The sequence below is a fragment of the Melospiza melodia genome, chromosome 13, assembly GCF_035770615.1.
Source record: "Melospiza melodia melodia isolate bMelMel2 chromosome 13, bMelMel2.pri, whole genome shotgun sequence".
Lineage (NCBI taxonomy): Eukaryota > Metazoa > Chordata > Aves > Passeriformes > Passerellidae > Melospiza > Melospiza melodia.
In genome coordinates this window covers 8,580,061-8,606,407 of record NC_086206.1, presented here as the reverse complement: position 1 = coordinate 8,606,407, position 26,347 = coordinate 8,580,061, and the positions used below count along the sequence as shown (strand labels likewise).

At 40.9% G+C, this 26,347-nt stretch overlaps 1 protein-coding gene across 1 annotated transcript; it reads right to left on the bottom strand.

Moving 5' to 3' along the window:
- Nucleotides 1-3,416: 3,416 nt before the first annotated feature.
- Nucleotides 3,417-26,337, bottom strand: LOC134424163 (uncharacterized protein F13E9.13, mitochondrial-like). Its single transcript, XM_063167698.1, has 7 exons — nt 26,309-26,337; nt 26,058-26,133; nt 24,856-24,938; nt 17,653-17,833; nt 12,913-13,063; nt 10,846-10,973; nt 3,417-5,546 (listed from the first exon to the last, which is right to left on the bottom strand). Exons 2-7 carry the CDS (start codon nt 26,128-26,130, stop codon nt 5,356-5,358), a joined length of 807 nt encoding a protein of 268 aa, XP_063023768.1. The 5' UTR covers nt 26,131-26,133; nt 26,309-26,337; the 3' UTR covers nt 3,417-5,355.
- Nucleotides 26,338-26,347: the final 10 nt, after the last annotated feature.

Below are 26,347 nucleotides of genomic sequence, written 5' to 3'. Positions count from 1 at the left end.
CATTTGTATGAAACATGATTTTAATGATCTGTTTTGTGGCCTCTTTCTGAAGCAATGTGACATGGCACATCTAACACAGTGACCAGGCACAAAGTCAAACAATTCTGAGTTCAACTACTATCCTGAACACTTGATTTCATATCAGATTTGCCAAGTTTAGACATATATTTTTTTTTTTACAATTAATGTTGTTCACTGAGTAATAAAAAGGTCCTAAATACCCACCAATGCAGCAGCTCCTACTCTCTACACTGAATATTCCACCTCCCTTTGCACAGGTGGTAGGACAGAGGGAGAAATTGCATTTTAATATACAAAACACCCAGTAATCCATGCATCAAAGAGCATCTCTGTCTCATTCATGAATGTCCCTCATTCATTCATCACTCATTTTTAAAGGAGTGTTATCCTTTTAAAAAAGAAGTTATAAAACACTAGCATTTACTGGCTGACACTGAATTTACTTCATGAAACAACAAAAATTTGAGTGACAGGAAAAAGAGGAGTTAAACATAGAGAGTAGAAGTTTCAGCCCAAATCAGCAAAATCCCTTTTTAGCACCTTGAAAAATACCTATTTAAGATGATCAATTTTTTTAATCAAGATAATTACCCTCACACATCTTTTCCTATCCTTAAGTGTTTAACAAGAAACATCTTAGGCTCTCCTTAGCTCCACTACTTCTAAAGCTTCCAACTGTAAGCAAAGAACCAGATTATGTTGTGAATTGCAACCCTTTCACCTCATGTGAAAGCTTTCCTGATGGCATTGCAGAAAGACTTTTTTTCCACCTTTAATTTTCTGTGTTTTTAAAGGATAGGGTGTAAAGGCATCTACTACTCTCAAGATTTCATTGGAGACCACCTGGCCTTTTAGTTTGGCTGCACCAGGGGAGGTTTAGGTTGGATATTAGGAAAAACATCTTCAGTGCAGGGGTGGTCAGTTCTACTACACACACCATGGCATTTCAGCCCACAGAAACAGTATCTCAGCCCTGTTCTCCACCCTTTCTGAAAAATACATCCTTCAGGTCACAGAGAGAAGCACTGTAAATGCACAAGAAAAAAGCCACAGTCAGTTCTATTCCTAAACTCAACTTCCTCAGCACAGCAAACACTGCCTGGATGTCAGGGCACTGTGAAGGTTTAATTCAAGTCATCTTTAAAGGTTTTTTTTTTGAAGATACATGAATCTAAATCTGCTCTTGAACCAAAGGGGTATGAATTCCAAGCCTGGGTTTCTCTACAGGTAGCACGTCCCATATTGCCATAATTACTTTGCAAATCCAGCTTTCACTTAGGAAGAAATGTCACCCTACGCACCAACACAGCAAAGAGAATCTTGGAAACACAGCCTAGGTGCAAATCCAGAGTCTTAACTGAAGAGGCTGCAAACAGCCTGAAAGTAGAGCAAACAACCCCACTCACTTCTCCCAGGAGAGCCATGCAATGGAGCAACTTTCCCAGGACTTCAAGGTTCTGCTCAAGCCAAATATTTTGGTTTCTTTTGCCCTTCCTGCTGTGCCAGGGCCTGCCTGTGAGTTCTCACATTCCTCAGTCTCCCCCTAGTGAGGAGTGTGCCGGGATAGGTGTGAGAAACAAGAACTGGACTCCAACTTGTTATCAGGGAGTCTGTGGAATCAAAATAATGGATCAAGGAACAGCCCAGCAGCTGGATCTGCTGCTAAAATGGCACTAAATAAAATCTTGTAAGTTTATATATTTTCAGCACCAAAATAGAAAGATGGGTTTTTACTTATGTCCACCTAAATACTTGTTTTATGGATGGAATGAGAGTTTATGAAAACTGACACATTGATTTAGACCACTATTATTAACACTGCCTTTTATTAATCTATAAGTTCACTAAAAAGACTCCATTTCACTATTTATCTTTCTTGGTCCAAAGGTGATACTGAATCTTCAAATAAAACAATTTTCCCATACAAATGGACACTTACATTCTCTGCTGGTTCATAGGTTAAGAGCAGGACCCACCTGTGAAGTCTGGGTGGGCAATTACTATTATATTTTCACAACCTATTGTTATTTTTCTTTCTGCTCAGCACAGAACAGGCACAAGTAAGAACAGCTACAGTGCAAGAGCAAAACCTGAGAGAAAGAAGAGATCCAACAAGAAATGGAGGCCACTATCTGACATTTGAAAAGGGCAAATCGAAAGCAATCAACACCCAACAAAATGCTCAGTGTAAGATGAGGTGATAGCTTAGGATATACTTAGGGTGGTGTAATGAGGCTAACAAGTGCTGTGTGTTTTAATGTAAATTAACACAAGATAATCTCTTCACATATTTAAGTGATGCACTTCAAGTTAATTAATACATATTTAATAGAAGTCTTCTTGAACAGCTGTTATTTACTTCTGGAGTTTCTACACATTAGCACTGGCTGCTTTGTTCTGCTCTGAAGTTGTTCATGCTCCAAAGTACTTTAACAACTTGGACTGTATAAAAATTTAACAGTCTTCCCAAAAGTCAGCCTTTCTGATAACTTCATATTTTCACGTTAAATATTCAAACACTTGCTGAACAAAAGGTCAAATTCTACTTACAGCATCTGTGTGAAACAGGCAAGCAGATGCTTAATGCTGCTAGACAAATACTTTTGGCACAAAGAATGATATAGAGCTGGTGATCAGTCACATTTTCAGGCTTGAAAATCAGCTCTCCTTTACTTCTGTTCCCTAAATTCTGCACTTACCTTTCATTTGTAACAACACAGACCCAAATTATGACCTGTTCCTTCCACAGGTGCTGGTGTTCCTCACACAGCGTGTACATGAAATCCTGGCAGTGAAAGGGCTGTCTACAGTATTCACTGCATTATTATGAGTATTACACCAGCTCATTGAGGCTTCTGTCTTAAACAACTTCTGGATTTAACAACCTGTGTCTTAAACAACTACTGTGTATAACATCATTGCCTTTGGACCTTGCATGCAGCACTGAGGAAGTTCTCACTTACCCCCTCCTTTGATTCAGATGAAAACCCATTTGAGTTTCAGGCACTTTTGAGTTTTTAGGATGGAAGTAGAAATCAATTCAAGAAACACTGTGGCAAACACAAAATTCCTATACTCACAGTGGTGAATGTGACTTTTGACAACAGGCACCAGTTTCTTTGAAAACAACTATCACCACTGAACAATCCCTATCAGCATACCTGTTGTAGTTTCAGGCTGACTGAAGATGTTTACCCCTGTGGCACTGGAGCACCAGTGCTCACTGCTTGCATGTCAGCCTTTCATGCTCACAGGTTTACTGAAAATAACTCCCAAAGCTGCTAACAATTGTATTAGTGCACACCTGTTGGGGACAACCTTCACTGCATCTCCTGTGCAATGCTGTATGGAAACACACACAAAACAGCCCTAAATGCACAAAGACCAAAGATATGTACTGATTTAAGCAGACTGATTTTACTGGTATTTAAGTGAATTTAGCTTAATTTAATATGGCATTTTTCATAATACAGAGGACATAAAATAACATTCATTACTCAGGCTAAGAATTGTAAGACTAAACCAGATCATTGCTTTACCTGGCAAAGATGCTGTGGCTGTGTGGAATAAAAATCCAAAAAGCATCTTCATGATCCTTAACTGCCTCTACCAAGAGCCTGGTGAGCTGCAGATGCAAGGACTGAGGAAGATGAACATCAATTCTCCTTTCCCCAGCCCCTGAGTGTGGCTGGTGCAGGCTGGGTTAGGTTCCAGCCAGAATCCTGAGTCCTCTAAGGCCACAGGGATGGGGTTGGGACACAACTGTTGGTTCTGAGGGAAGCACCATGACACAGGTTTAAAGTGCCTGTCTAAATGTGAACTCTGACAAAGCAGTGCCAGCCAAACAAATAGGCACCTGAAAGGATTCCTGTGCATTGAAGCTGTGTCACTGCATTTAGGAGAAAAAGGGGAAAAGCCATGGTTGCCACAGGGCCTAAACAACATCTTTTCCAGCAGGGCAATACAGCAAAGACTTGTCATGGCTTTTGGTGGGAGTCATGTGGGAAACAGACTAGTGCAAAAAAAAGAAACCTGAGAAGACAGTCTCATACTGTGATGTTCTGGAATCACCATTATGTTAACAAAACTCAGTATCTTGAACATCTTCTTGTCTTTGGAAGGAGGATGCATCTTGTTCAGAGGAGCATGGGTGCTCTGCCAGCTGCCACAATACCCATGTTTGTGTATTTGCTTTTATATCCACAATTTCACTTTCTTTGGCATCAGCACAAGCCTGATGTGTACATGTCAAGGAAAAAGAGAGATCCCAGAGGACAAACTGAGCTCCCAGTCCCAAGGAATGAAAATAAATGCCCACATTTTGTGCAGCCATGACATAACAGGTATTCCTTGTGTTCTTCTAAGATTCCTTAGAGCTAAAGGATCAAATTCAAGGGGATTCTCTTACAACAGACACCGCAAGACTGTAATATTTTTCCTCTACATTTCACATGAAAAAGAAAAATCTATGTTTACCTGTGGCTTTGGTAGAAAGGTTTCTATTGTAATTATACCTTGTGTATTCCAAGAAAGTTTTTTACATCACTATTACTATTCTAGAAAGGTACAAAGCTGCAGGTGCTTGCTGAAAAATAATAAACCTTTATTAAAATTTCCAGTTTTTGCAAAAGCATTTTGACTACCTTCCAAATCTATTTAAATGTAATTAAATATTTACATTTATTCTCTAATAAGTATTGTAAGTAAATCAATACCCCAATTATCTTAAATTTTTGTGTGGTATTACAAAAATGTAGCAATTGTATAAGTGCACAATTCTAATGAAAAAATAATGATCTTGAACTTTAAAAGAGCCCTTCATTTAGAGAGATGAAAGTGCTGTACATTCTTTCCTTCATTATGTCTTATGGCCCCTGTGTGATGTAGGTGCTATTATCATCATTTTACAGATGGGGAAACTGAAAGGCTAGTTAACTTGTCCAATTTACAACACTTTCAGCTGTAAACTTAGGGCATCCTACTGTACTTAAAGGCAAAACAGAACTCAGCTCACCTGTGATGAACATTTTCTAAAAATTCTTAAACTCCGTAAGCATTTAACTTACGGAGAGAATATCTCACACAAGATTTCAGAGTTGGCTTTGCATTGATGGTGGCTTTGAGCACCACAGAAATGTGCTGCCTAGAAGCAAACATCAGGGCAGCAGGTTATTGTGCAGTATGTCACCAAGCTTCCCAGCTAGTTATGGAGAGGATGTGCATTTTTATTAGTATTATTTGCCATTCGGCCACACATCTGTGCTTTAATTCTGTAGGACTTGCCACACTGCATTTCTACAAACAAACACAAACAAACAGTGTTTGCTGACAAACTCATTCTCTCAGTTTACTTATGTGTTCCATGAATTTCTTGACTCGGTCAGGATCAACAGCATTTGCCCAATATCCTTCTTTCTTGAAATAGGAACCAATTATTAGAGCATCTGCATCCAAGTAATTCCTCACATTCTCCAGAGTCACTCCAGACCCAACCAGCACAGGAATCTTCACAGCTTGCTTCACCTCTGAGGAGAAGAAAACCAAAATCAGGGTTAATTCCTGCCTTTGAAACTCTCTCCATAAAGACTCTAATTCCCCTATTTTTTCAATAGAAAAACAAATGTATCGAGAAATTTGTGACTCTGGTATTTATTATTTCTACTGTAGAATGAAACAGGTTCTCTAGAAAAAACCATCTCTAGCTCTAAAGAGAAAAAAAAAAAATCTTACTTTTTACATTCTGTAGTCTGGAATACTTCCTATATTTGCTTCTATGAAAGAGAGCAGGGTTCATACAGGCACCACTGACAGCTCAGCTAGTTTTGCCAGAAAGTAAAAGCCAGAAAGAGAAGTGGTCTTTTATCAGCATGAGGAATGACAATGGAATAAAAAAGCCTCTTATTTTTCCTATATACAGTGTTACTTAATCATCTGATCTTTTACCTGGTTTCAAGAGGAGAAACAGACAAAAACAAAGCTCAAAATGCAGTACTAGCTTTGGGAGGAGGAAAAAAAAACCTAGTTCAAGAATTCCTTAAGCAGCCTTCTCATCATTTTATGTCAAACTGACCATCCAAAGAGTGACTCATAGGACTGGAAGCTTCATCCCTTAGAGGAATGTTGTAAGCCATTATTTCTGACCTTTAAAAACATATAAATTGGCTTAATTAGTGATAAGCTGATGGCAAGGTAGTTATAGCTTGAGGTAACTTGGGAAAGCACACATGCAACAAATAAAAGTCTGCTTCAAAACACTGTTTAAATGAAGTTTCATCAGAAGCCTAACTTATTAATTATGCTTCAGGGAAGACTAATTATTTATCACCTTCCTACTTCACTGAAGAAAGGGGATCAATTAAAATGTTCTTGAATCTCTTTTTAGGTCACATGCTCTACCATTTATTCCATCTAGGAACAATAACTCCCTCTTAAAAAGATTTTAACACAGAAATAAAACCATTCAACACAGCCCTTCCTGAAAATATATAACAAATCAAATGGCTCATGCATATATGATTAAAACATATTTCTATGCATATTTGATATTCTTAGTCATTCTGCTTACAACAACAAAATAATTAATTTCTAGTTACTTACAGCATTATTACAAATATTCTGTTCTAAAAAAAGAGAATATTTACTTTAAATTTTATTTTTATTGATATAATATCTATATGCTCTTAGGATTATCCTATCTGCTTTACATCACTACCAGCACACAATTAAGGTGCATCTGACCACAGATTTGTGACAGTACCTGACTGAATCCCCAGAGGAACCAGGCTCCAAGTCAATATTTGTCCTTAAAAGTGTGTAAAGCACATTAGCAGGGAGGTGCTTCCTAATTATTTTACATCAGCAGGAAAAACAAAGAGCCAAATAATTAAACAGAGCAAGTTCATATGGGTCTGAAACAACAGCTCTGCCCTGCTGGGCAAAGGGAAAAACCCAGTGAAGCCTGAGACTGATGAGAAACTCCAGAACAAGCCAAAGCCCTCCAAAGTGGGAAGGTATGAAATGCTGCTGTGCTCTACACGTGGCACACAGACTGCACTCACATCTCCTGGGCTGCAGATCCATCCAGAATGACAATGTGAAGAATGGCAAAGGGAGTGCTCAGTGTGCACTGAGATGTGTTACCTCATTAAGTATGCTACAGATGCTACTTTTAAGTCCTTTCCAAGCACATCAGGGCCTAAAGTTGATTAGTAGAAGGTGATTTGTCTATTGGCTGTGCTAATACAAATTCTAACCTGTAAAAGAAAATAAAGCAGCAGCAGTGAGATGTGATTTTGGGTGGCAATGTTCAGTCACTGTCAAAATATCTCTAAACACTGAGCTCTCCTTCAAATCTGTTTTCCTGGCATTCTTTTTTCCTTTTTTTTTGACACAGTGAGAAAAAGGAGACAGTTTTGTGATGTTACAGTAACAAGATGCCGAAGTTTACACAGATTTCTCTGTTCCATGGACTGTAACTAGAGGGCACTGTGCTCTTTCTTGTGGCAGCACAGCTGCACACAGGTCTTTAATAAAATTGTGCTTGGTTGCAAAGCACAATGAAAGCATTTGAACTATGGTATGCACAAGTTTCATGAAATAAAGGCCAAGTGCTCCTAGCTTGAAAACAATGGCAAAGAGTGGTGTAAAAATAAGCACCACTGTGCCAATAACTTGCTTGACTACTCTTCTCTAACAGCTTTCTCATTGCAGTGATCACTGTACCATACAGAACACTATGTTTATGGTAATGCTCCCCTCTTAATACATTTTAGGTTTTTAATTCAAAGGACTTTTTCTCTGTCATTAAATTTAGGGCTTAAACAGGAGATGCGAGTGATCAGTACTTTTTCTGTCTCTCAGGGTACTACACAGGCAGCACTCTCTATTTTGGCCATCAAAAGATGAGAGGGGTGCTGTCTTGAGGCCCCTTTTATGAACAGTAATTAAGGAGGTGACAGTCACAGCCAGCTGTTGGATTTCATTATGTACCTGTTTTCCACAGGTCACTCAGCTGAGACACTTTGTTTTGCTCAAAGAGATAACTGAGCAGTCATTATGCAAAGCTTTGGTCACTCAAAATACAAACTGAATGCAAAGCAGGTAGTTCAGCAGTTATAGCCCAAGAAAAAACCTGATGGGTTCACACATGACACATCCAACCAAAGCATATTCCACAAGGCAGCAAACTGGAACTTCTATAACCTCTCAGATGAAAAGATGGTTTATTAATGAATTCAAAATGCTCAGCTATAGTTCCTGCTCCTTAACAACATGAATCCTGATTTTTCAGCCCTCATACTCCCTCAGCCTCTGGTGCCCTGAGTGCCCAGCAGGGCCTGCCAGCCTCAGAAGGCAGCAACACAAACAGCAAACAAAACCTGACTGAACACACACCTCTGCCTTGACAGGGAAACACTTCCCACAGCCCATCACAAATCAATCAATTCCACACAAAGACAAAACCACTTCTATATTACTGCACAACAAAGCTGAAAAAGAGACATGACAAAAATCTCATCTGTCTCAGCTTTGCTTTCAAGAGCTGCTTTGCAGTGTGATGAAAGGTGCCCAATTGTATCACTGTAATACAGCACTGCCAGGGCTGCATAAATTCCTCAAATGCAAAATCTCACTCACATCAACACCAACTTTGTAGACCGTAGATCTGATCCCTTTTAAGATTTTTCTGACATAGATATGCCTAATTTGTCATTTTTTTATACTGTGGAATTTTTAAGTTCTTCTCTTACCTGTTTTAAGACATCTTTCTCGTGAGAGGGCCTGCTAACATCCAAAATGCTGTGATCTAAGTACAATAAACCCATGATCTGCACACTCCTGCTTTCATAACACAAATCCAAACACAGAATTAATGTGTACTTCATTACAGCTGCCAACTCTGATTCATTTTGTTCTTTGGACCCAGAAAGAGAAAGAGACAGGGACTGACAAGTTTGTTCACATGAAAGAAAAGCAGAAGCTATGGTTCTGTCTGGTTGGGGTCCTGTGACAAAAAACCTCTGGGCCTACAGGTCAGGTTTTGCTCCCTGATGCTGTAAATCAATGGAGGCTGCATGTGCATACATGAAGCAGAATTTAACCTAGGATTTTTCCCAGACATATCAAATATTTTTTTAAAGTTATTTGATCTGCATTAATAACAGTGGAGACATTAAGTGCAAACAGGGATGGATCTCTAGATTAAGAAAATTTTGTAGTCTCTAAAGCAGGCATAGATAGCTTCCAGTATCACCTGTTCCACCTGTATAATTTCTGATTTGCTGTACCAAAAGACCCAGCTAATTCAAGAGGCTCAGTGTTCACACCAAGCCATCATTTTCTTTTTAGCATTGGTGACTGAGGCATAGCAATTTGTAATTTTTTTAGCAAAAAGTTTATTATGTATGAAATAAGAACCATTTTGACAAGTTCAACATTCATTTTAAACGCTCTTAAGCATGTGTGATATACATAAAGCTCTGAAAACACAATGATTTTATGTTGTTTCAAAAGATACAAATACAACCTGCTGAGGTCCAGGTTATCTCTGACAGGTAAAATATGTTTTTCATGCTGATCTCCTAACTTAAGTTGAATACAATACAGTGCACTGGAACTACAAAACATGCCAAGTTACAACATTTTAGGTAAAGTAAAACCTAAAAAATACACATTCTATTTTATGTGGTGAGACATTCAAATTCAAGCCATTGATCTAAATTAAAACTAGTGATGAAAACTAAATGCCCCCATGACAGAACTTTAATTCTAGCATGGGAGCAATACTGTTTCATGAACACAGCCCAAACTGATGCTAATATAAAAATATCAAGAATCACAGCACTTCTGCAAAGGTCAGAACTCATAGGTCAAATGAGTCTCCCTTGACACAAGTCCACACTATTTAAAAATTATTTTGATGTTAATATCTTCCTGTCTACCAAAGAATTTGTATTCTTTCTGAAAATCTTCCAAGTACTACTTTCCCTGGTATTAATGTTTGGAATGCTGCCTTATCAAAATGCCCCCTTTCTTGAAGGAATTCCATTTTCACTGTGAAAGATAAAAACACTGAGCTCTTCAATGGAAAGATTTATGGTTAGCTAGTTAGTTTAATATGGCTAGTTCTAGTATAGCTAGTTTTCTAGGGTTATAAAGGGACTTTTTCTTATATTAGGGCTTTTTACAAATGAAATAGTATTTTCTTTCAGCCTCAGCATCACTCAGCATTATAAAAGCTTGGAATAATTATCATTTTTGCCCTGCCAAACTGTTGTATAGAAACATGCCACAGCCCATCTAAGTAACACCTCAAATATGACCATTCTGATCAAATCAAACCCCACAGTGTGGTATCACATAACCTCTGAACAGAGAGAGGCATAGCTCTCCCAGGATTTTCCTGTGGGAAGCTGTGAGAAAGCTCAGAGAAAGAATTAAAACAATTATTATCTCAATCTTCGCACCTGGCAGGCAATCTCTGTTTGGCAAAGATGTTTACAAGAAGGAGCTGTCCCTTCTTGACCAATAGGTGAGAGAAGATTCCTAAAGGCCAATCTTAGCTCCACCAGAAACAGCTCTTGTTTCTGTAAGAACTGTGCATTTCAAATAATAAAGTGCCTTTTTCATGCCTTCAGATGATGGAGCCTCTGTATCACCTTTGTCTGTCCTGATATCCCTTTGGTGATACCACAGAGAGTTCCTTGACCCTAGCATCTCCCCTCCCTGGTGCCCAGCTGGGTGCCCCAGCTCACCTGGCAGCTGCCCTGTCTGTGCTGCCCTGGCTCACCTGGCTCCTGCCCCCTCCCTGGTGCCCAGGCTCACCTTGCAGCTGCTGGGGGTCCGTGGGGTGCCCGGTGGCCGTGCCAGTGAGCACCACGCCGTCGGCCAGGAACAGCTGGGCCGCGCTCGCCGTCTGCGCCACGCTGACATCGGCCGTGAGGGCGTGAGCACTGCAGGGACACAGCCTGTCACATGCCAGGGACACACGGCCCGTCACACCCCAGGGACACACCAGGGACACGGCCTGTCACACACGCCAGGGACACACCAGGGACACGGCCTGTCACACACGCCAGGGACACACGGCCCGTCACACACGCCCAGGGACACACACCCTGTGCCCCCACCCTCCTGCTGCCAGAACCCCCAGGGGCTGCTTTAGCAGTGTGCACCTTCACACTGCCAGCAGGTGACACTGCCAGCAGGTGACACTGCCACCTGAGCACGAGTGAAAAACCAACCTTTCCCTTCGTTGATCTGTCATTGCTCCTGGTTCTAGAGAGTGAGTGCTAAGTGTGAACCACCAAGTGTCAATTGAGACAGCTGCTTACATGTCAAGCACCTGTATTTCACAAGTGTTGAGCACACAGAGCTCTCTGACTTCAAGTGGGAGTTGTGGATGTGCCCTCATTCATAAATCAGATCCTGTTGCTTAGGGCAGAATCAACAACCTCCACAAGTCCAATAACAGAAAGTATAGTTAATACCTAGGATATAACCACAGGAATCATCTTGCACAGCAATTACAAACATCAATTACACCTGCATCCCAGCTGTTCAGCAGCAGGCTTTGATGTATGGGTGACACACCTGGTCTGAAATCTATTGCAATAGTAACTATTAATTTATGTGGCCCCAAACTTGGAAGGAACTCCAGCCATTGCTGGTTGAACATCCAACACTGTTGGATTTTCTGTATTTAAACAGAAAACAACAGCTATGGCAAACATGTTGCACTGCTGAGTGCTGATGGCACAAGAACAGTTTCTCCTCATTTAAAGAACAGGAGCATAGCAGCTCTCAGTGGCAGCTGCACTTTTCTACATTAAAAAGCTCAACCAAGAAGTCCTTCAGCATTTCCTTTTATGTTTCTGCCTGAAACAAAAACTTCTTTGCCTTTCTTAAATGCCAACTCTTTGAAAAATGGGAAGTATAATCCAAATATCAATTCATCAATTGTCAAGGCTAAAAATAAAAAGGACATGATGCAATTTCACTTACAGAAAGTCTAATGCAGCGTATTTGCATTTGTATATATATGTTAAAAATTATCAGAAAGAAACTGCTCTGAAAGGACCTGAAAAGCTTCATCTGGCCACCACATTGCATTGTTTCCTTTCTCTTTTGAAATTTATTACCTGCTTATTACATATTTAAGATCTTCCAAACTTGATTATTCTCATGATTACTCACATACTACACACAAACATTTTAATTAGGTTATTTAGCATGTATAATACATAGCACTTGAGCAGTTCTTCTGTGGGGGGAAAAAAACAACAAATGCAAAGAGTGACATCTAAATAGCTGAAAGTACCATGTGACAGGTAAGATAAAGTATAAGCAGAAAAGAAACTGGATTTATCTGTCATAAGTTCCTTCTGTTTGATAATCACAGAACATAACCCTTACATAGACAGCACTGATTTAAGTAGCAGGAATCAGAATTATTGGCAGGAAAGAGAAGAAAGAGAAGAGCTTCTTAAAATGCCAAACTACGATCACTTGGATGCTTTTATATGGCAACTGCCCTCATAACTAAAAAATAATACCTTGGATACCTAACTTTCAGAAACAAAACTTCTTTAAACATAATAGACATTTACACATGCATATAAAGTCTCAATACCAGATGCAAGGCTTTCATAGCTGGCATACTGAAAACCTGAAGGTTAAATAACTACAAACATCACAGATAAAGCAACTTGCAGCTGCAAACTTATTTTTAAATTTATACCCTTACAGCACTGCAAGTCTGTGCTTAAAAATTTCTCCCCATATGATTAACTTTCCTGGAAGAAAATTGACATTAAAAAAAACCCCAGAAAATGGAAAAAATATAAGATCGTTATTGCATTCATATTTACATAAAATTTAGCTTGTATTTACCTATGCTTCTTTTTAATATCAGCAAAAATCTGAATGTTGTCTGCTCCAATGTGTTTTCTGTATCGTAGCAGGTCACCTGCACAGGCATTTATAATCCCTTCATCAGCCACATGAGAAAACACAAACCCTTCAGCCCGGATAAAATCAAGACCTGAAAAAAGTCAAAAGCAACATTTTAGCCTGAAACTGAGAACATTAAAAGAAAAACACTAAAAACAAATGAAAATTCACCTTACTGCCCTTCCTATTTGATCCCAACACAAATTGTTTCATGGAGGAACCCACTCTAGGACTAACCCACCTCACTTTTTCATTCTTTATTTTTGCCCCTATTCTTTCTGACTTCTTCCCATCTCATTGCTTCCACTCCCATCTCTCCCACTGACCCCACCAGTGTTCCCCCAGCCCCTGGTCCCCTTCTGTCCCCTCAGTCTGTCCCTGCGTGGCTCAGACAGCTGCACACCCTGCCCTGCCTGCTGCCATCATGTGCCATGCAGAGGAGTAGGTGGGTGAAAACACAGCTCTATTATTCTAATTACATGTTTTCTCTCCAAAAAGGGTCACTAACTTGCATCTCTTCCCCCCTTCCAGGCTACAGACACAGAGGAATAGCATTGTCATCTCCTTTAGGAAATTAGGCAAGAAAACATAGCCTGAAGCATGTTACATGCAGCCCATGTGACTCCATCTGAACATAGCTTGTGTTTCCTACACAGCACCACATCAACAAATTGCTTCTAGAGCTGTGCCAGAGACTTAGGAAGTGTCAAACATTTGCCATTCTACTCCAACCATCAATTCTGCCATGCTTTAGTAACACAGGTTCCACCATATTCATTAAGGTTTGTCACTAGGAAGGTTTTGTGGGATGGATACTGAAGAGGAAGATTATGAATTGTAATTACTTCGTGGGGGCCAGTCATTGACATTCAGGGCCCCCCTCCACAGCCTTGGAATATCTCTGCTGTAAGACTGAAGCCTTGGACCACAGAGCAATAAGCCCACAGCAGTGAGGCACAAGATTTAATTCTGACTCCCTTATTGCAATCCCCACTTCTCCCCTGGCTTTCATAGCCTTGAACTGTCACTTAAAACCTGCCTGTTTCACACATTTTTGTAAAAGCTCTGCACTCATCTTGTGCAGTTTTGCTGCTCTTCCAGTTTGCTTTGGAGGTGTCTTCCAAGCCCTTCTGAAGCTCTGCTACTGCTCCAGCTTTGGAGTCAGATGCACATTTAATTAGAGCTGACATCACTCAGAGGAAAGCAATGCATGTGGAAACAGTCAACAAGAATGCAATCCTACCCACAACTGATTAGGCAACAGAGGCATTACCTTAGCACATTCCAACTATAAACATAGCTGATCTTGAAAATTTATTTACCAAATGACAAGGTGTCTGTTTATTTTAAAATTCTAGTTTCATTCCAAAAGCCCTGAAGTTGCAGAAACAGAAGCTCACGCCTGCTAGAGAAGAGCCTGCATTGCTTAGCAACACAGACTCCAGCTCACAAGAAACATCACAGATGGATGCCAAATCAAATGCAAGCTGTCCTTGCCTTGAGATGAGTGCAAAGCACAGAGTATTCCCAGGATCCAAGACAAGAGTGTGCCACAAGTACCACTGCAGGTGCTTGTAGACACTGGGTGATAAACACAGTGCAAACAGCTAGACTGAGATTTCTACATCTAGGAACAAAGCCTACAGCTTCTAATTACATCACCCAAGCTTACAGTAAAATCCAGAGTTACAGAAGAACAATTATTTCTCTAATCATAAAACTGTGGGTGAGCCTAGAGACACTTTCAGAGCAATCAAGGTTTAACTTGGGACAGGAGCTATTCATTGAAGCCACCTTGTTTGTTGCTGTTTGGTTTGTGTTTCCTTAGTGCAGTAATATCAGACTTTCTGCTAAACATTGGATTGTACTTAGTTTAACAAGGCTGCACTCTCAATCAGGGTTTTTGGAGGCCATGAAAACACAATTTTTAACCAAGTGTAATAGGTGCAGGCACCATATCATTACCCTTCTGTTTTATGAAGCCATAATCAGATTCTGCTAATGAATTCATTTTTATGCTCATAAAATTGTGAGAACGATACTAGTGCTTACTTTCTCATTTGAAAGTTGAAAAGTAATAGCCATTGAATAGTTAATAGGCAGTCCCATTTCTGACTTATATGGAGACAACACATTTTGTAGTTTCACTGGAAAACAAGGATAGGCAATATCCAATGAAAACTAATAAATAGAACTCTTAGAGGAGCACTGACTTTGCTGCTGACACTGGAGGCACAATGTGTCTGTGCTGCAAAAATACTTCTCAGGACACTGCCTTGCAGCAGCTCCTGCTGTGCTCAGGATGGGCTGCAGGCACAGGAGCTCTCCCAGTAGGATCCACAGCACTCCCTGCCTCTCACAGCACCTCTGGGTGCTCCTGCTGCAGTTCTCAGCTGAGCTGCCTCCCCTCACCACTGCATTAATATGGTGGCACTTAAAAAGGGCAGCAAAAACCACAGCACACAGCTCTGCCTGATTCTGTCTCACCCTAAACAGGGTCATGGGTGACAGCAAGTGAATTCCCACTCTGCTGGTGCAGGAGGGAGAGGAATGGGCTCAGACAGCAAAGCTGCGTTTGCAAAAGACAAGGAGAGATCTGGGATATCTCCTCATTTATCAGCTATCAACTGTGTCATCATCATTGATGAAGGCTGATCCAGAACTGGAATTTCAATAATTGATTCTTAAAGGGAAAAGGGCAGCTTCAGGCACAGAGGGCACTTGGACCAGATGACTGTTTAAAGTCCCTTCCAACTGAACCACTGTTTTCTAAATATATGAGATAAGGTAAACTTAAGAATTGAGCCTTTATTCATGGTGAGTGCCCCAGGCTCAGCCAGGCACAGGACCCTCCAGTCCTTGCTCAAGCTAGCTGAGCTCCTCCTCACACTGCAGACCTGTGGATTTCCCTCCACCCTTTATCAAATAAAATCATTACCTTCTCCTAGAGACCAGTTATGAATTCCCTGTGTGGTTCTCTTAAGAACAGTTATTCCTACAAAAGATCTCCACAGGGAAAATGAAATTACTGTATAGCAGGCAGAGGATGCTACATATGGTTTTTAGCTAGAACACCTTCAACAAATTATTTTTGTAGTGAGAGCATACAGGATTTGCCTTGTTAATAATTACCTATCAAAATTATATTGACATTAAAGCCACCACTAAGTTGCTACAGAAAAGCTGTTTAAAGATTTGCTACCTACAAAGTAGCACCCATTTTACTATGGTTTTGCTTAAAGTGATTTTCTTTTTGCTTCCCTGTTCAGTGAACTTGAGACAATAATTTTGAGAGAAGTGCAATGAAATGCATTAAACACAGGCCCTTCCTGGTTGGTGTTCCACAGTTACAGAGGAAATAGTGCAGAACAGGAGTGGAGCTGAGCAAAACCCAAGCCCTCCAGGAATTCTCCTTTTCATTAATAATTGCAAAGAAGAGAAATTCATTGTTCCCAGACCATATCCCTTATTTAGTGATGATTTTTTGCTCCTCAAAGGATTGCTTTTAAAAATAGGGCATGTGCTATTTTTTTAAATACCAATGCACCTCAAATGGCCCACATGCAGTAATCTCTAAAAACTAAAACTGGTTTCTGTTACCATTTTTATTTGAGATTTTCATATAGGTTCAAATGCAACAATAAAAATTAGGTTTTCCCAATTTGTCAAGTGGCTAGATACTTTGAAAATGGCAACATCTGATTTTAAAGCTCACCAAACAAATGCCAGTTCAAAAGACATCTATTAACAAGAATTTAAAGCTTTTGGAACATATTAGGCATAATTTAAACTGCCACTGCAGATAGGTTAGCCTGCATGGTTGTACCTGAAGTATGGCTTTCACTGAACACCAGCATCTTCTAGCTGGTTCTGTGAAATTTGTACATGCAAAAATGTACAGCCTTACCATAATGACAGTCAATTTGGGCAAAAACATGCATTAACCCTCATTTTGTGAATTTAGGAAGCACAGGCTTTCCATATTAAGCCAGCCTATACCTTTACATCAGGGAGGGTTACATATGAAAAACTAAAATTGCTTCAGCAAACAGTAAGAGCAGGAAGTTTAGCCAAGTCTTGGATTCATGTAATAAAGATAGATTAATTTATATTTAATTCCCCCAAAGGCAATTTAATTTTAAGTACTTTGGCTATCTATACACTCAATTTTTATCATTATATCAAAAGTTTCATTCTACTCATTCACAGACAACGAAAACTTACATTTTCATGGACAACAGTAGCAGCAACAACATATAAAGAGATGCTGAAACAGGATGCTTAACCCCCATGGGTTAAATATATATATAAACTACATATATTATATATAATATAACTGAAATATATATATATATATATATATATATATATAACATATGAATATATATAACATATAATTGAAATAAGAGTTACACCAAAGGGGGTTTTTAGACACCAGCAGATTTAAACTAATGATTACATTTAGACAGGTTTCACCCAGAAAGCCGTGGTGGCAGCCTTTAGCAGGCTCCAGCTGAAGCAGTGCACAAGCATCACCCACTCTAAGCAAGCAGGCATCATTCTCAGTACCCAACTGCTGCTGTTTCAGGGCACACTCAGCTTTCCACGGTATCCACGCCAGCTTGTGGAGAGCGAATGCCACAGCAACAGCAGCAGTACCTGAGGAGCCCTTTGCATTACCTGCAGCCAGAGCAATGGCTATTGCCTGCTGGTTGGCAGCACAGAGCACCTGCACACCCAGAGGGACGTGGGGACAGCTCTGTCTCACAGCAGCACCGATCACGGCCATGGCTGCGGTGACCTCCGGGCCCGGGCTCACCGTGTACGGCACGTCGTGCATGTTCTCCAGGATCAACCCATCCTGGGCAAAGAACGACAAAAAACATCACTGCACTGTACAAACGTGGCCAGCTCACCATTATTTACTGTGCACTGAGACACACAAGTGTAGAGGTTTTTCCTTCAGAGGGAGGATTAGCTGCAGCAAGTTGTGCTGATGCATTTGATGCGCACAACCACTTATAAAAGTGTTTTCATCAACAGCGTGGTATTTGCAGTGAAATCATGGAGAGAAATAAATGTGATTTTAATTATACATTCATCAATTTGGGTTCCTTTGATCCATCTTGAAATGTGAACTATAGGCAAATGAGTTAAATCTTATACCTCATTAAAAATAGTGTAAAGTCAAACTTCAATTATCCAAGGGGAATACAGGATATTGAGTATGCTCGGATAACAGAGGACTCTGAGATAATCAGGGCAATTTTCAATTCAATTAATGTCTGAAAAAAAGTGTTACTTTGGATAAATAAAGGAATTTTTTGTTTGACTGTTATTCTGCCAAATGCCATAATATGAACTAGTGATATTTCCCCCATTCTGTAATCAGAACTACTGGAAAGAAGATATTGCTACTTATTGTCTATTATACCTCTCCATCCACATGGACATACACTTAGCAAACAATGGAGTGATGATAAAACACTCTGCTGATACAATTTGTACATTACTTGATGCCACACACATTTCTAATCATTGCATAGACTACACAAAAAAGTTTGCAACAACTGCAGATAATACATAATTTTCTTAAGGATTAATAACAAGAGTAAAACTAGAGCCTTGAAACTTATTCCATGCCTGGTATTTTGCAGTAGCAGTAAGAAGATGAAAAAAAACCCAGATATTTCTCATCAGCTTAATTCTAAAAATGCAAAAAGTTTAATAGACAAACTAATTGTATATATAGCAAATAAATTCTGCTCTCTCTGGAGTTCTATCACACATCTTAATCCTTTAAAATAAGAGCTTTACTTTCACAGAGATGGTAGCTGAACAAGAATAGGAGGAACATTTTTTTGGGAAAAAATACAATTAGAGATTAAACATAGCAGCTTGGTTCTTAATAACACAGAAAATCAGGAAGGGGGAAACAAAAAAAAAGGTTTCCTTTTAAGAAATCTTTTATATGTGACACTTCTCTATCTTTGTTGTAGTGTGGAAGCCCTTCTGGCAGTAAAAGACAAGACAGGATATAAAATAGTGTCAATATTTAATGGCTGAATTACAGGCAAGGGCACAGGCATCATAAATGAACACCCAACACAGAGGGTGAGGAAAAGTGAGAAGGAAATAATCCAGTGGAGCAACATGGTCAGTCCAGGCACAGAACCTGCAAACATTCAATGCACCAGGGCACAGCTGCCTTCTCCAAATCACTCACAGCTCAGTGTTTAAATACACAAAGGACATGCTACCTAAAAAGCAATGAGATGTGACCTGTTAATGGAAAAGGTGACCTGATATGACGACACTCCTCATCAGACCTTTGCACTGTGATGCCATTCACCAACATATTTAATTACATAATTCCAGCCCAGGAAAACCTGAATTAGGCAAAAGAGCAGCAGGTATAGGAACCAATCAAAACATCTGCACTTGACTTTGTTTGTGTGTCCAGTTCCATACAGAACATCCACACTTCTGTACCTATGATGGGACATAGCCATATGACCAAGATGACAACCTGACCTAAGAAAACCACAAAAAACCCCACAGTTTTTAACCATTTTTTCTGGAATGAGGTTAGGACTGCTCCAACAAACCTGAACTGACCAAATGGTCTTGGTATCTGAGGCACAGCTACTGAATCCCTTGTGGTACCAACAGAAAGAGAAACCCTGTAGCCTCTTTTCCTCACTACATATTAAGTCAGTCTCAGCAAGAATGCAAACTTGGTCAGTAGTTGCATGTGGCAAAAGGACTAATGTAGAACTAAAATACCTTAACAAAGCAAATCCAAAAAATGCAACAAGCCATCAAAACCAGGTAATTCCTTGAGGCCAAAAAGCCTGGGAGCCTTTGGCTCAGAAATGCTCTACTTGGCAGATTACAGCAAAATCTGGGTATTAGGGAAACTCCAAGCTTATCACAAAGGCCAGGAAGCATGATCTGCAAAACAGCATCCCCAGGCTTCCAGGCAGTCAAGAATCAATCTCAACAGGGAGAAAGGCAACTGGGAATGGGGCTTCAAAATGCTCAGCTCCTGAAGAGCCACACCAGTAGCCAAAAAAATCAAGAGAATGGGCTGGCAGAATTCCACAGTGAAACTGAGCTTTTCACAACTTGCTACTACTTTGACCGCTATGGATTTGCATAAAGCAAATTATTCCATTAGCTGCATTAATGAATTAATTCATTTAATAAGTTATAAAAACCCCTAGCCATAGTACTACACATAAAAAGTGTCTCATTAAATTCTAACTCAAAATGCAGGCATATGGGAGGATTGCAACAGTTCTCTCTCCTGCTTTAAATTTACTATATTCACTTTGCAGCAACTGCCTCTTCCTATAGCCTCAAGGTCCACAGTTACAGTGAATATTTTTGGTAGAACTTTAATAATGTGTTATTCTTTTGGTACCATCCGACTGTTCTTTTGCATATTATGCTTTGTTTAATTAAAAAGAGAACAACATATGTTCTGCAATACAGAAAGCTGAATTACAGATGCATCAAGTCAGAGCTTTCTTTCATATTTTATATAAAAATATAACACCACAGATTTGTGTTTACTGACTTGATATGTATAGGAAACAAACTTCAGTACTATCAGACAGCTAATTAAAATGGGGGAAAGAAAACATTTATGCTAAATTAAAGTTCTTGGAACTTAAGCTTATGGTGTAGAAGCCTACAGAAACAGCTTCTGCATTATATCCTCCAAAGCAGGATTTACATAGACAGTATGAGATAAAACTCTTGCAAGTGCCTTCTGTGCTCCTTCTCCATTGAATAAGGGAAGATAATTTAAGTGTTGCTTATATGCAATAGCCTTATTATAAGTAATTTTCAAGCAATGTATTTCCTTTTTACTTTGAAAGACTTCTGAAGTGCTACACATGAAGTGCCCTTTGTATCACAGTTAGCTACTGAAAAATAGGTCCTTTAATTAGCTCTCTAACTATATGAAAAATAATTTCCTCAGCTATATTCTGCTTACAGAAATAACCTCTTAAAACACTTCAGCCTCACACACATTACAGCAGGAAAGCCTCAAAACAGTAACAAACCACAACTGAGGTAACAATTGCACAAGTTTTAACTCAGCATATGCCTAACACAACTCTTTCCCAGGGCAACTTTACCCCAGTGTTTTTCCCCAGAGAAAGGTTTTACCTGCAAACATGTGCACCTCAGTACAAACCTCTCCAAGCTCAGCACCTCTATTCCTTCCTCCAGAAAGGGAGCAGGGCTGGCACCATCCCTGTTATTATACAGGCTCAGGTGGGGGCTAAAACAATGGCAGCAATCACCCCACACCCCTCATGTGCCCCTTACAAAGGAAATCAGGTGCCTTTGCAGAGCATTTAATTGCTGCTTGTAAGCACAGCTCTTAGCAACTCCTTTAAACACTCACCTCCAGAGCAGATTGCTGCCTTAACTGAAGTAAGCTGCTATCTCATGTTCTCCTGCACATGCCAGAGGTAGTAGCTGTGGGCAGGCTGTCTGCTATTTTATTTTCCTGTAATACAGCTGAGATTTGAAATGTTAAACTCTGTAATCCAAGTGAAAGCTACCAACACGTTTCTATGCAGAAATACTACTTTATTATGTCTCCACTGTTATTAAATTCTAAGTGTTGTGAATTCCAGTTATCACCGCAGTTATAACAGTAATAGGCTTACCACTCTTATTTTTTAGAAACATCAATGTAAAACATATACTAGTAACTGTTTTTAATGCCAGCTACTCCAGTAGCTACAGTCAGGAACAGTAACTAACAGTCAAGTGGGAACCTGTGCTCCATTTTTTAGCTCCAAAACAAATGTCAGCCAGGCTGAATGGAATGAATAAAAGTTAACATGAATAGATACATTTTGCCCGTTAAAGAAAAGCAGGTACAAATTGGAGGGATTATAATGGCTCATAGCCTGCTGCTTATAAAATCTTGTCTAGGGAATTTCATTGTTTAGCAACACACAAGTACAAAGCATATACATTTTGAGCACAGATGGCTTCCTAACTGAGCACTCACTTGTTTTCATTACTATGCTCTAATATCACAAATCTTTCATATTTATTATGTGAAGCTGTGAATGTGCCAGACAAGTCACCTTACTCTGAATATACCAGGATTTACTTCCAAGTGCAACACAGATGGAATGAGCAAGTCCATATACTTTATTTTTAAATGCTAACACCTATTTGAACAATTTCAGACAATATGTAAACATCTAAATAACAGCAAATGGTTACATATCCTCTTAAGGACTACTGTGGGCAGCACTTGGGAACACTGTCAGTGTTGTCATCTTATTGTAAAAGTTCTGTACCTTCTTGGTGATTTCCCTGGGCAGCTCCTCACAGCACTGACTCCTTCTTCAGCACAGTCAACAAACTCCAGCTCTCTCCACACCCAGCTAACCAACTCTTTTATAGCCCTCACCCTCACTGGACACAGCTGTGGCCTGTTAAGGGCAGGCCTGTTCCTAACTGGTAATTAGCACAGCTGCAGCTCCTCAGGTGAGATTACCTTCTGCACCATTCTCTTACATTCTATCCCTCCACACGTCAGTACAAACATCCACGGGGAAAAAACCCTTTCCTGGTTCTTCTTCCACAAGAAAAATAGACAGCTTAGCAGCTCCTTTGGAATACTGAGCAAGAAACCCGAATAGATCCCCATTCCAGAATAGTTTGGCAGTAGTAACCTCTGTGTAAAAGCTAGGAAGCTCCTAAAAGCATCTCTCATGAAAACTTGCATTTCTCTTTAAGTAACACAAAGAACTAAAGAATTGAATTGCAGAAAGTGTTAAACAATCCTAATGGTATTTATGCAGGCTCTCCTGATTATCTCTGAGACTTATCTCCTTAATAAAATATTTGTTTCTTATATTGCTCTAACCCTGTTCTGTTCTGTTCTCTAGCACTGTGCAGACCTTTAAAATGAAGACTGGTGTGGAAGTATATTGATGTTCCTGTGACTTCTATAGGAAAATGGGTTAATTACAACTCTAAGTCCTGAATTTGTCCACATGTGTACAGAAATTACTGCATTCACCTCAGGTGTCTCCTGACAGGTAGGTTTATTCAAGTTCAGGGACTGCAATGCACTTGCAGAAAAGGCAAACCAGTTAGAGCAGGAACTGCAGAATTCAGTACTACTGTTGAAAAGACAAAGTATAAAAGCCAAATTAAAACTTTTTGTTAGCACTGATTTTAAAGCTTATCTCAAAGCTGCTCCAGCTTAGTGCATGCCAGCAGGAAGTGACTGCTTCTGTACCTTCCTTCACTTTCAGGAGTATTTGGTGTCTTCCCCCTGCTGCTGAAGGTTTCAGAGTGCAATTATTTTGTAAGGAAATGGACAAACAGGCACTGCAGTGTGGAGCAATGGCTTTATGAGTTACAGATTATCTGTGCAAGCACTTCCTCTGGCACAGGAAGGCAGAGATTAGTGTTTGTCACTGTTCTGATGTAGATCAAATCACATTATACCTCATGGTGATACTGCAACAGCAAAATGTAAAGGCACAGTACAGAATAGAGAGTTATTGCACACCTGTTCTTTCAGGAGGAATGAAAAGGAAGAAAACTTCCTTGTTCTGGTCAATTGCATTCAAACTGGACTATTCTAACTGGGTGGACATCTCACACATGTTCATCTGGTTCATGGGTACTGAACCCCACTAGGCTTTTTACCCCATCATTTACCTATTTTGCTACCATCATTTTACCCCAGTGCTGTTTATCCTTTCAATGATTCTATTCTCAGCATTCTCTCCTAGTTTAGCCTTACCAGGGCTCTGCCCATAACCTGCCTTGTGTGACTTGTCTTGCATTTTGACCTTGATCTTCTACGGCATCCAATTTTGCTCTCTCTGTACAGTATCATTCTAATTTATAGATTAAAAATGCTTCAACCTGCTTGTTAATAAAGTTTTTCTGGAAACAGCAGTTCAGAGCAGTGACTGCTTGTTCACTGAAGACATTTTCAAACCTTGGACATTAGTAGTCCACCAGAAAATGTTCATAATGCTGTGGGCAGGTGAAAGAAAAAGCACATCAACACCCCAAGACAAGGTGTAATGAAATGTTTAAAACATACCTGACCTTTCAAAAGGACATACACCCTGTTAAAATGTACTGACCTATGAAGATTACTACACCACTTCAGGTCCAACAGCAATTCTGACAGCAGTCTCCTCTTGCCTCTGGCTGAGAATGGCCTTTTGGGCCTGCTCTTCTGGACCTGCAGAGCAGAGATGTTTGCTGCCAGGGGCCTGGAGAGAGGCTTAGAGAGGGCAGAAAAGGGCTTGAGCCACATTTTTTTTTAGATCCTGAATTATCTGGGCTGTTTTGTTGCAAACACAGCTGTGGGGTGATCCTGCACCCTCCAGGTTCCTGAGGTGTGCATGCAGTGTATCAGCTGTGCACATGGCACACCTCCACGACCTCAGGAAACCAGAGGCTTGCACACCGCTAAAAATACAGTGGCTTGTCAGACTAGATTGATGAAGCATTCTACAGACCTTGAATGCCAGCAACAGTCTGTATTTCTGACCACTTTTTTTTTTTTTTTAACTCCTTAAATTGACTTGATTCATCCAACTAAAACAACTTGAACTGTACTATTTGAATCTAAGTTTTTTCAATTGTTTTAGGTGCAAGATACTTGGGATTTTTTTTTTTTTTTTTTTTTTTGTAATCTAGAAGGCCTACTTCCTCTGTTGAAATAAACAACATGGATTTAAGCATCTCTAATCTATGAGCTTCAAGATGCTTTTGATGCTTTTAACTATGAGCTTAATTTAAAATTCTGGCTATGCAGAAGTGGTTTTGTGTAATGGCTGTCATGGGAAGCAAGAAACCAAAACTTACAACTCCAGCATCCTTGTAAACTCCTGCCTCTTGACAGGCTTGATCAATGATCTGGGTCAGTGGGAGAGAACTTCTTGGTGTCCCTACAAGCAAGAACAATGCTGCTTACCCCAGGGCATGCACAAACCAAACCCATGGACAGTAACAGCTTTAGCCAGGACATCCATGGGGACTGCACACTGAAACAGGGACATACAGGGCAAAATTGTTCAGAGGCTGCCCTATCTCCTTGTGACATGTCTTAGTGACATCTCTTTCCTCAGCTGAACTTGGCAGAGCTGCTGTAACTATTCAGCTCCTAAATCTAATCCACAAATTTGAGGAATGTCTGCTATAATCCCCTGTTGCACTAGGTCTGCTCTTAGCTTGCTATTCACATACTTGTAATTTATTCTGCATTAGTGATGCTCCAGACAATACAACCCAGGGGCAAGACCGACCTCTGTGTCAGCATAGAACACCTCATACAACAGTGAGTTTAAAACCAGTTAAAGCTGTCCTTAATCTGCAAGGGTGATTGTCTCTGATCTTCATGGCAGAAATACACACATACAGAGTTTGTTGAGTTCAGTTAATTTGCCTTAAGACCAAAGTCTCTTCTGACATTTGGGTCTTTAAGATCGGGCAGTGGCAGTCTAAGACGGGCACTGTGCTGGGCACTGTGCTGCACCCTGTGCCAGCTCTGTTGGCTGGCCGCATTTCCCAGCACAGGGTGAGCTGGCCCTGCTGCCTGGAGCTGCTTCTGGGGCACCCTGAGCTCCGGGCATCAGCCTGCCGAGGGCAAGGTGCCGGTCCTGAGCAGCCCTGCCCACCCCGAGCCCCTGGAAAGGACCAGGAGGCCAGGCTGGAACAGATTCCGCCTGTTGCCCAAGCTTCCCGCTGCCTCCAAGGGCATGGGAGAGCTCTGCCCAACCTCCATCCCACCCCACCGCCCATGGGTGCAACTCCCTGACCCTCGCTGCTGGAAACACGGAGCGCACCGAGCCCAAATCCTCGTTTCCCCAGCCCGGCTCCCTGCGCGGAACTTTCCCGCCTTTTTTACCTCTGAAACGGGGAGCGCCCAAACTGACGGTGCCTCATGAGGGGCCCGTGGTGGCGGTAAGGGGACAGCCCTCCAGGGGACGGCAGCCGGCTAAGGGGTGACACCGGCGACACAGACCCGGTCCGGGTCCCGCCGGCCGTGCCCCCCGCCCGCCGCTTACCTGGCAGCGCTCCCACGTGCACCATCCCGATGACCGCGGCTCTGAGCCGCCCGAACAGCCCGGGCCGCTGCATGGCCTGCGGGGAGGGAAGGAGGGCGTGAGCGGAGCCGGGCCGGGCGGGCCATGGTGGCGGCCCCGCCTCCAGCCGCAGACCGAGACCAGGACAGGGACGGAGCCGGGAGCCAAGGCCGAGACCGAGGATCCTCAGTCCCTCGGCTCCGCTCGGCCCGGTTCGGCTCGGCCCGGCTCACCCGGCGCGGTCCCACGTGCCACAGCCGCTCCCGCCGCTT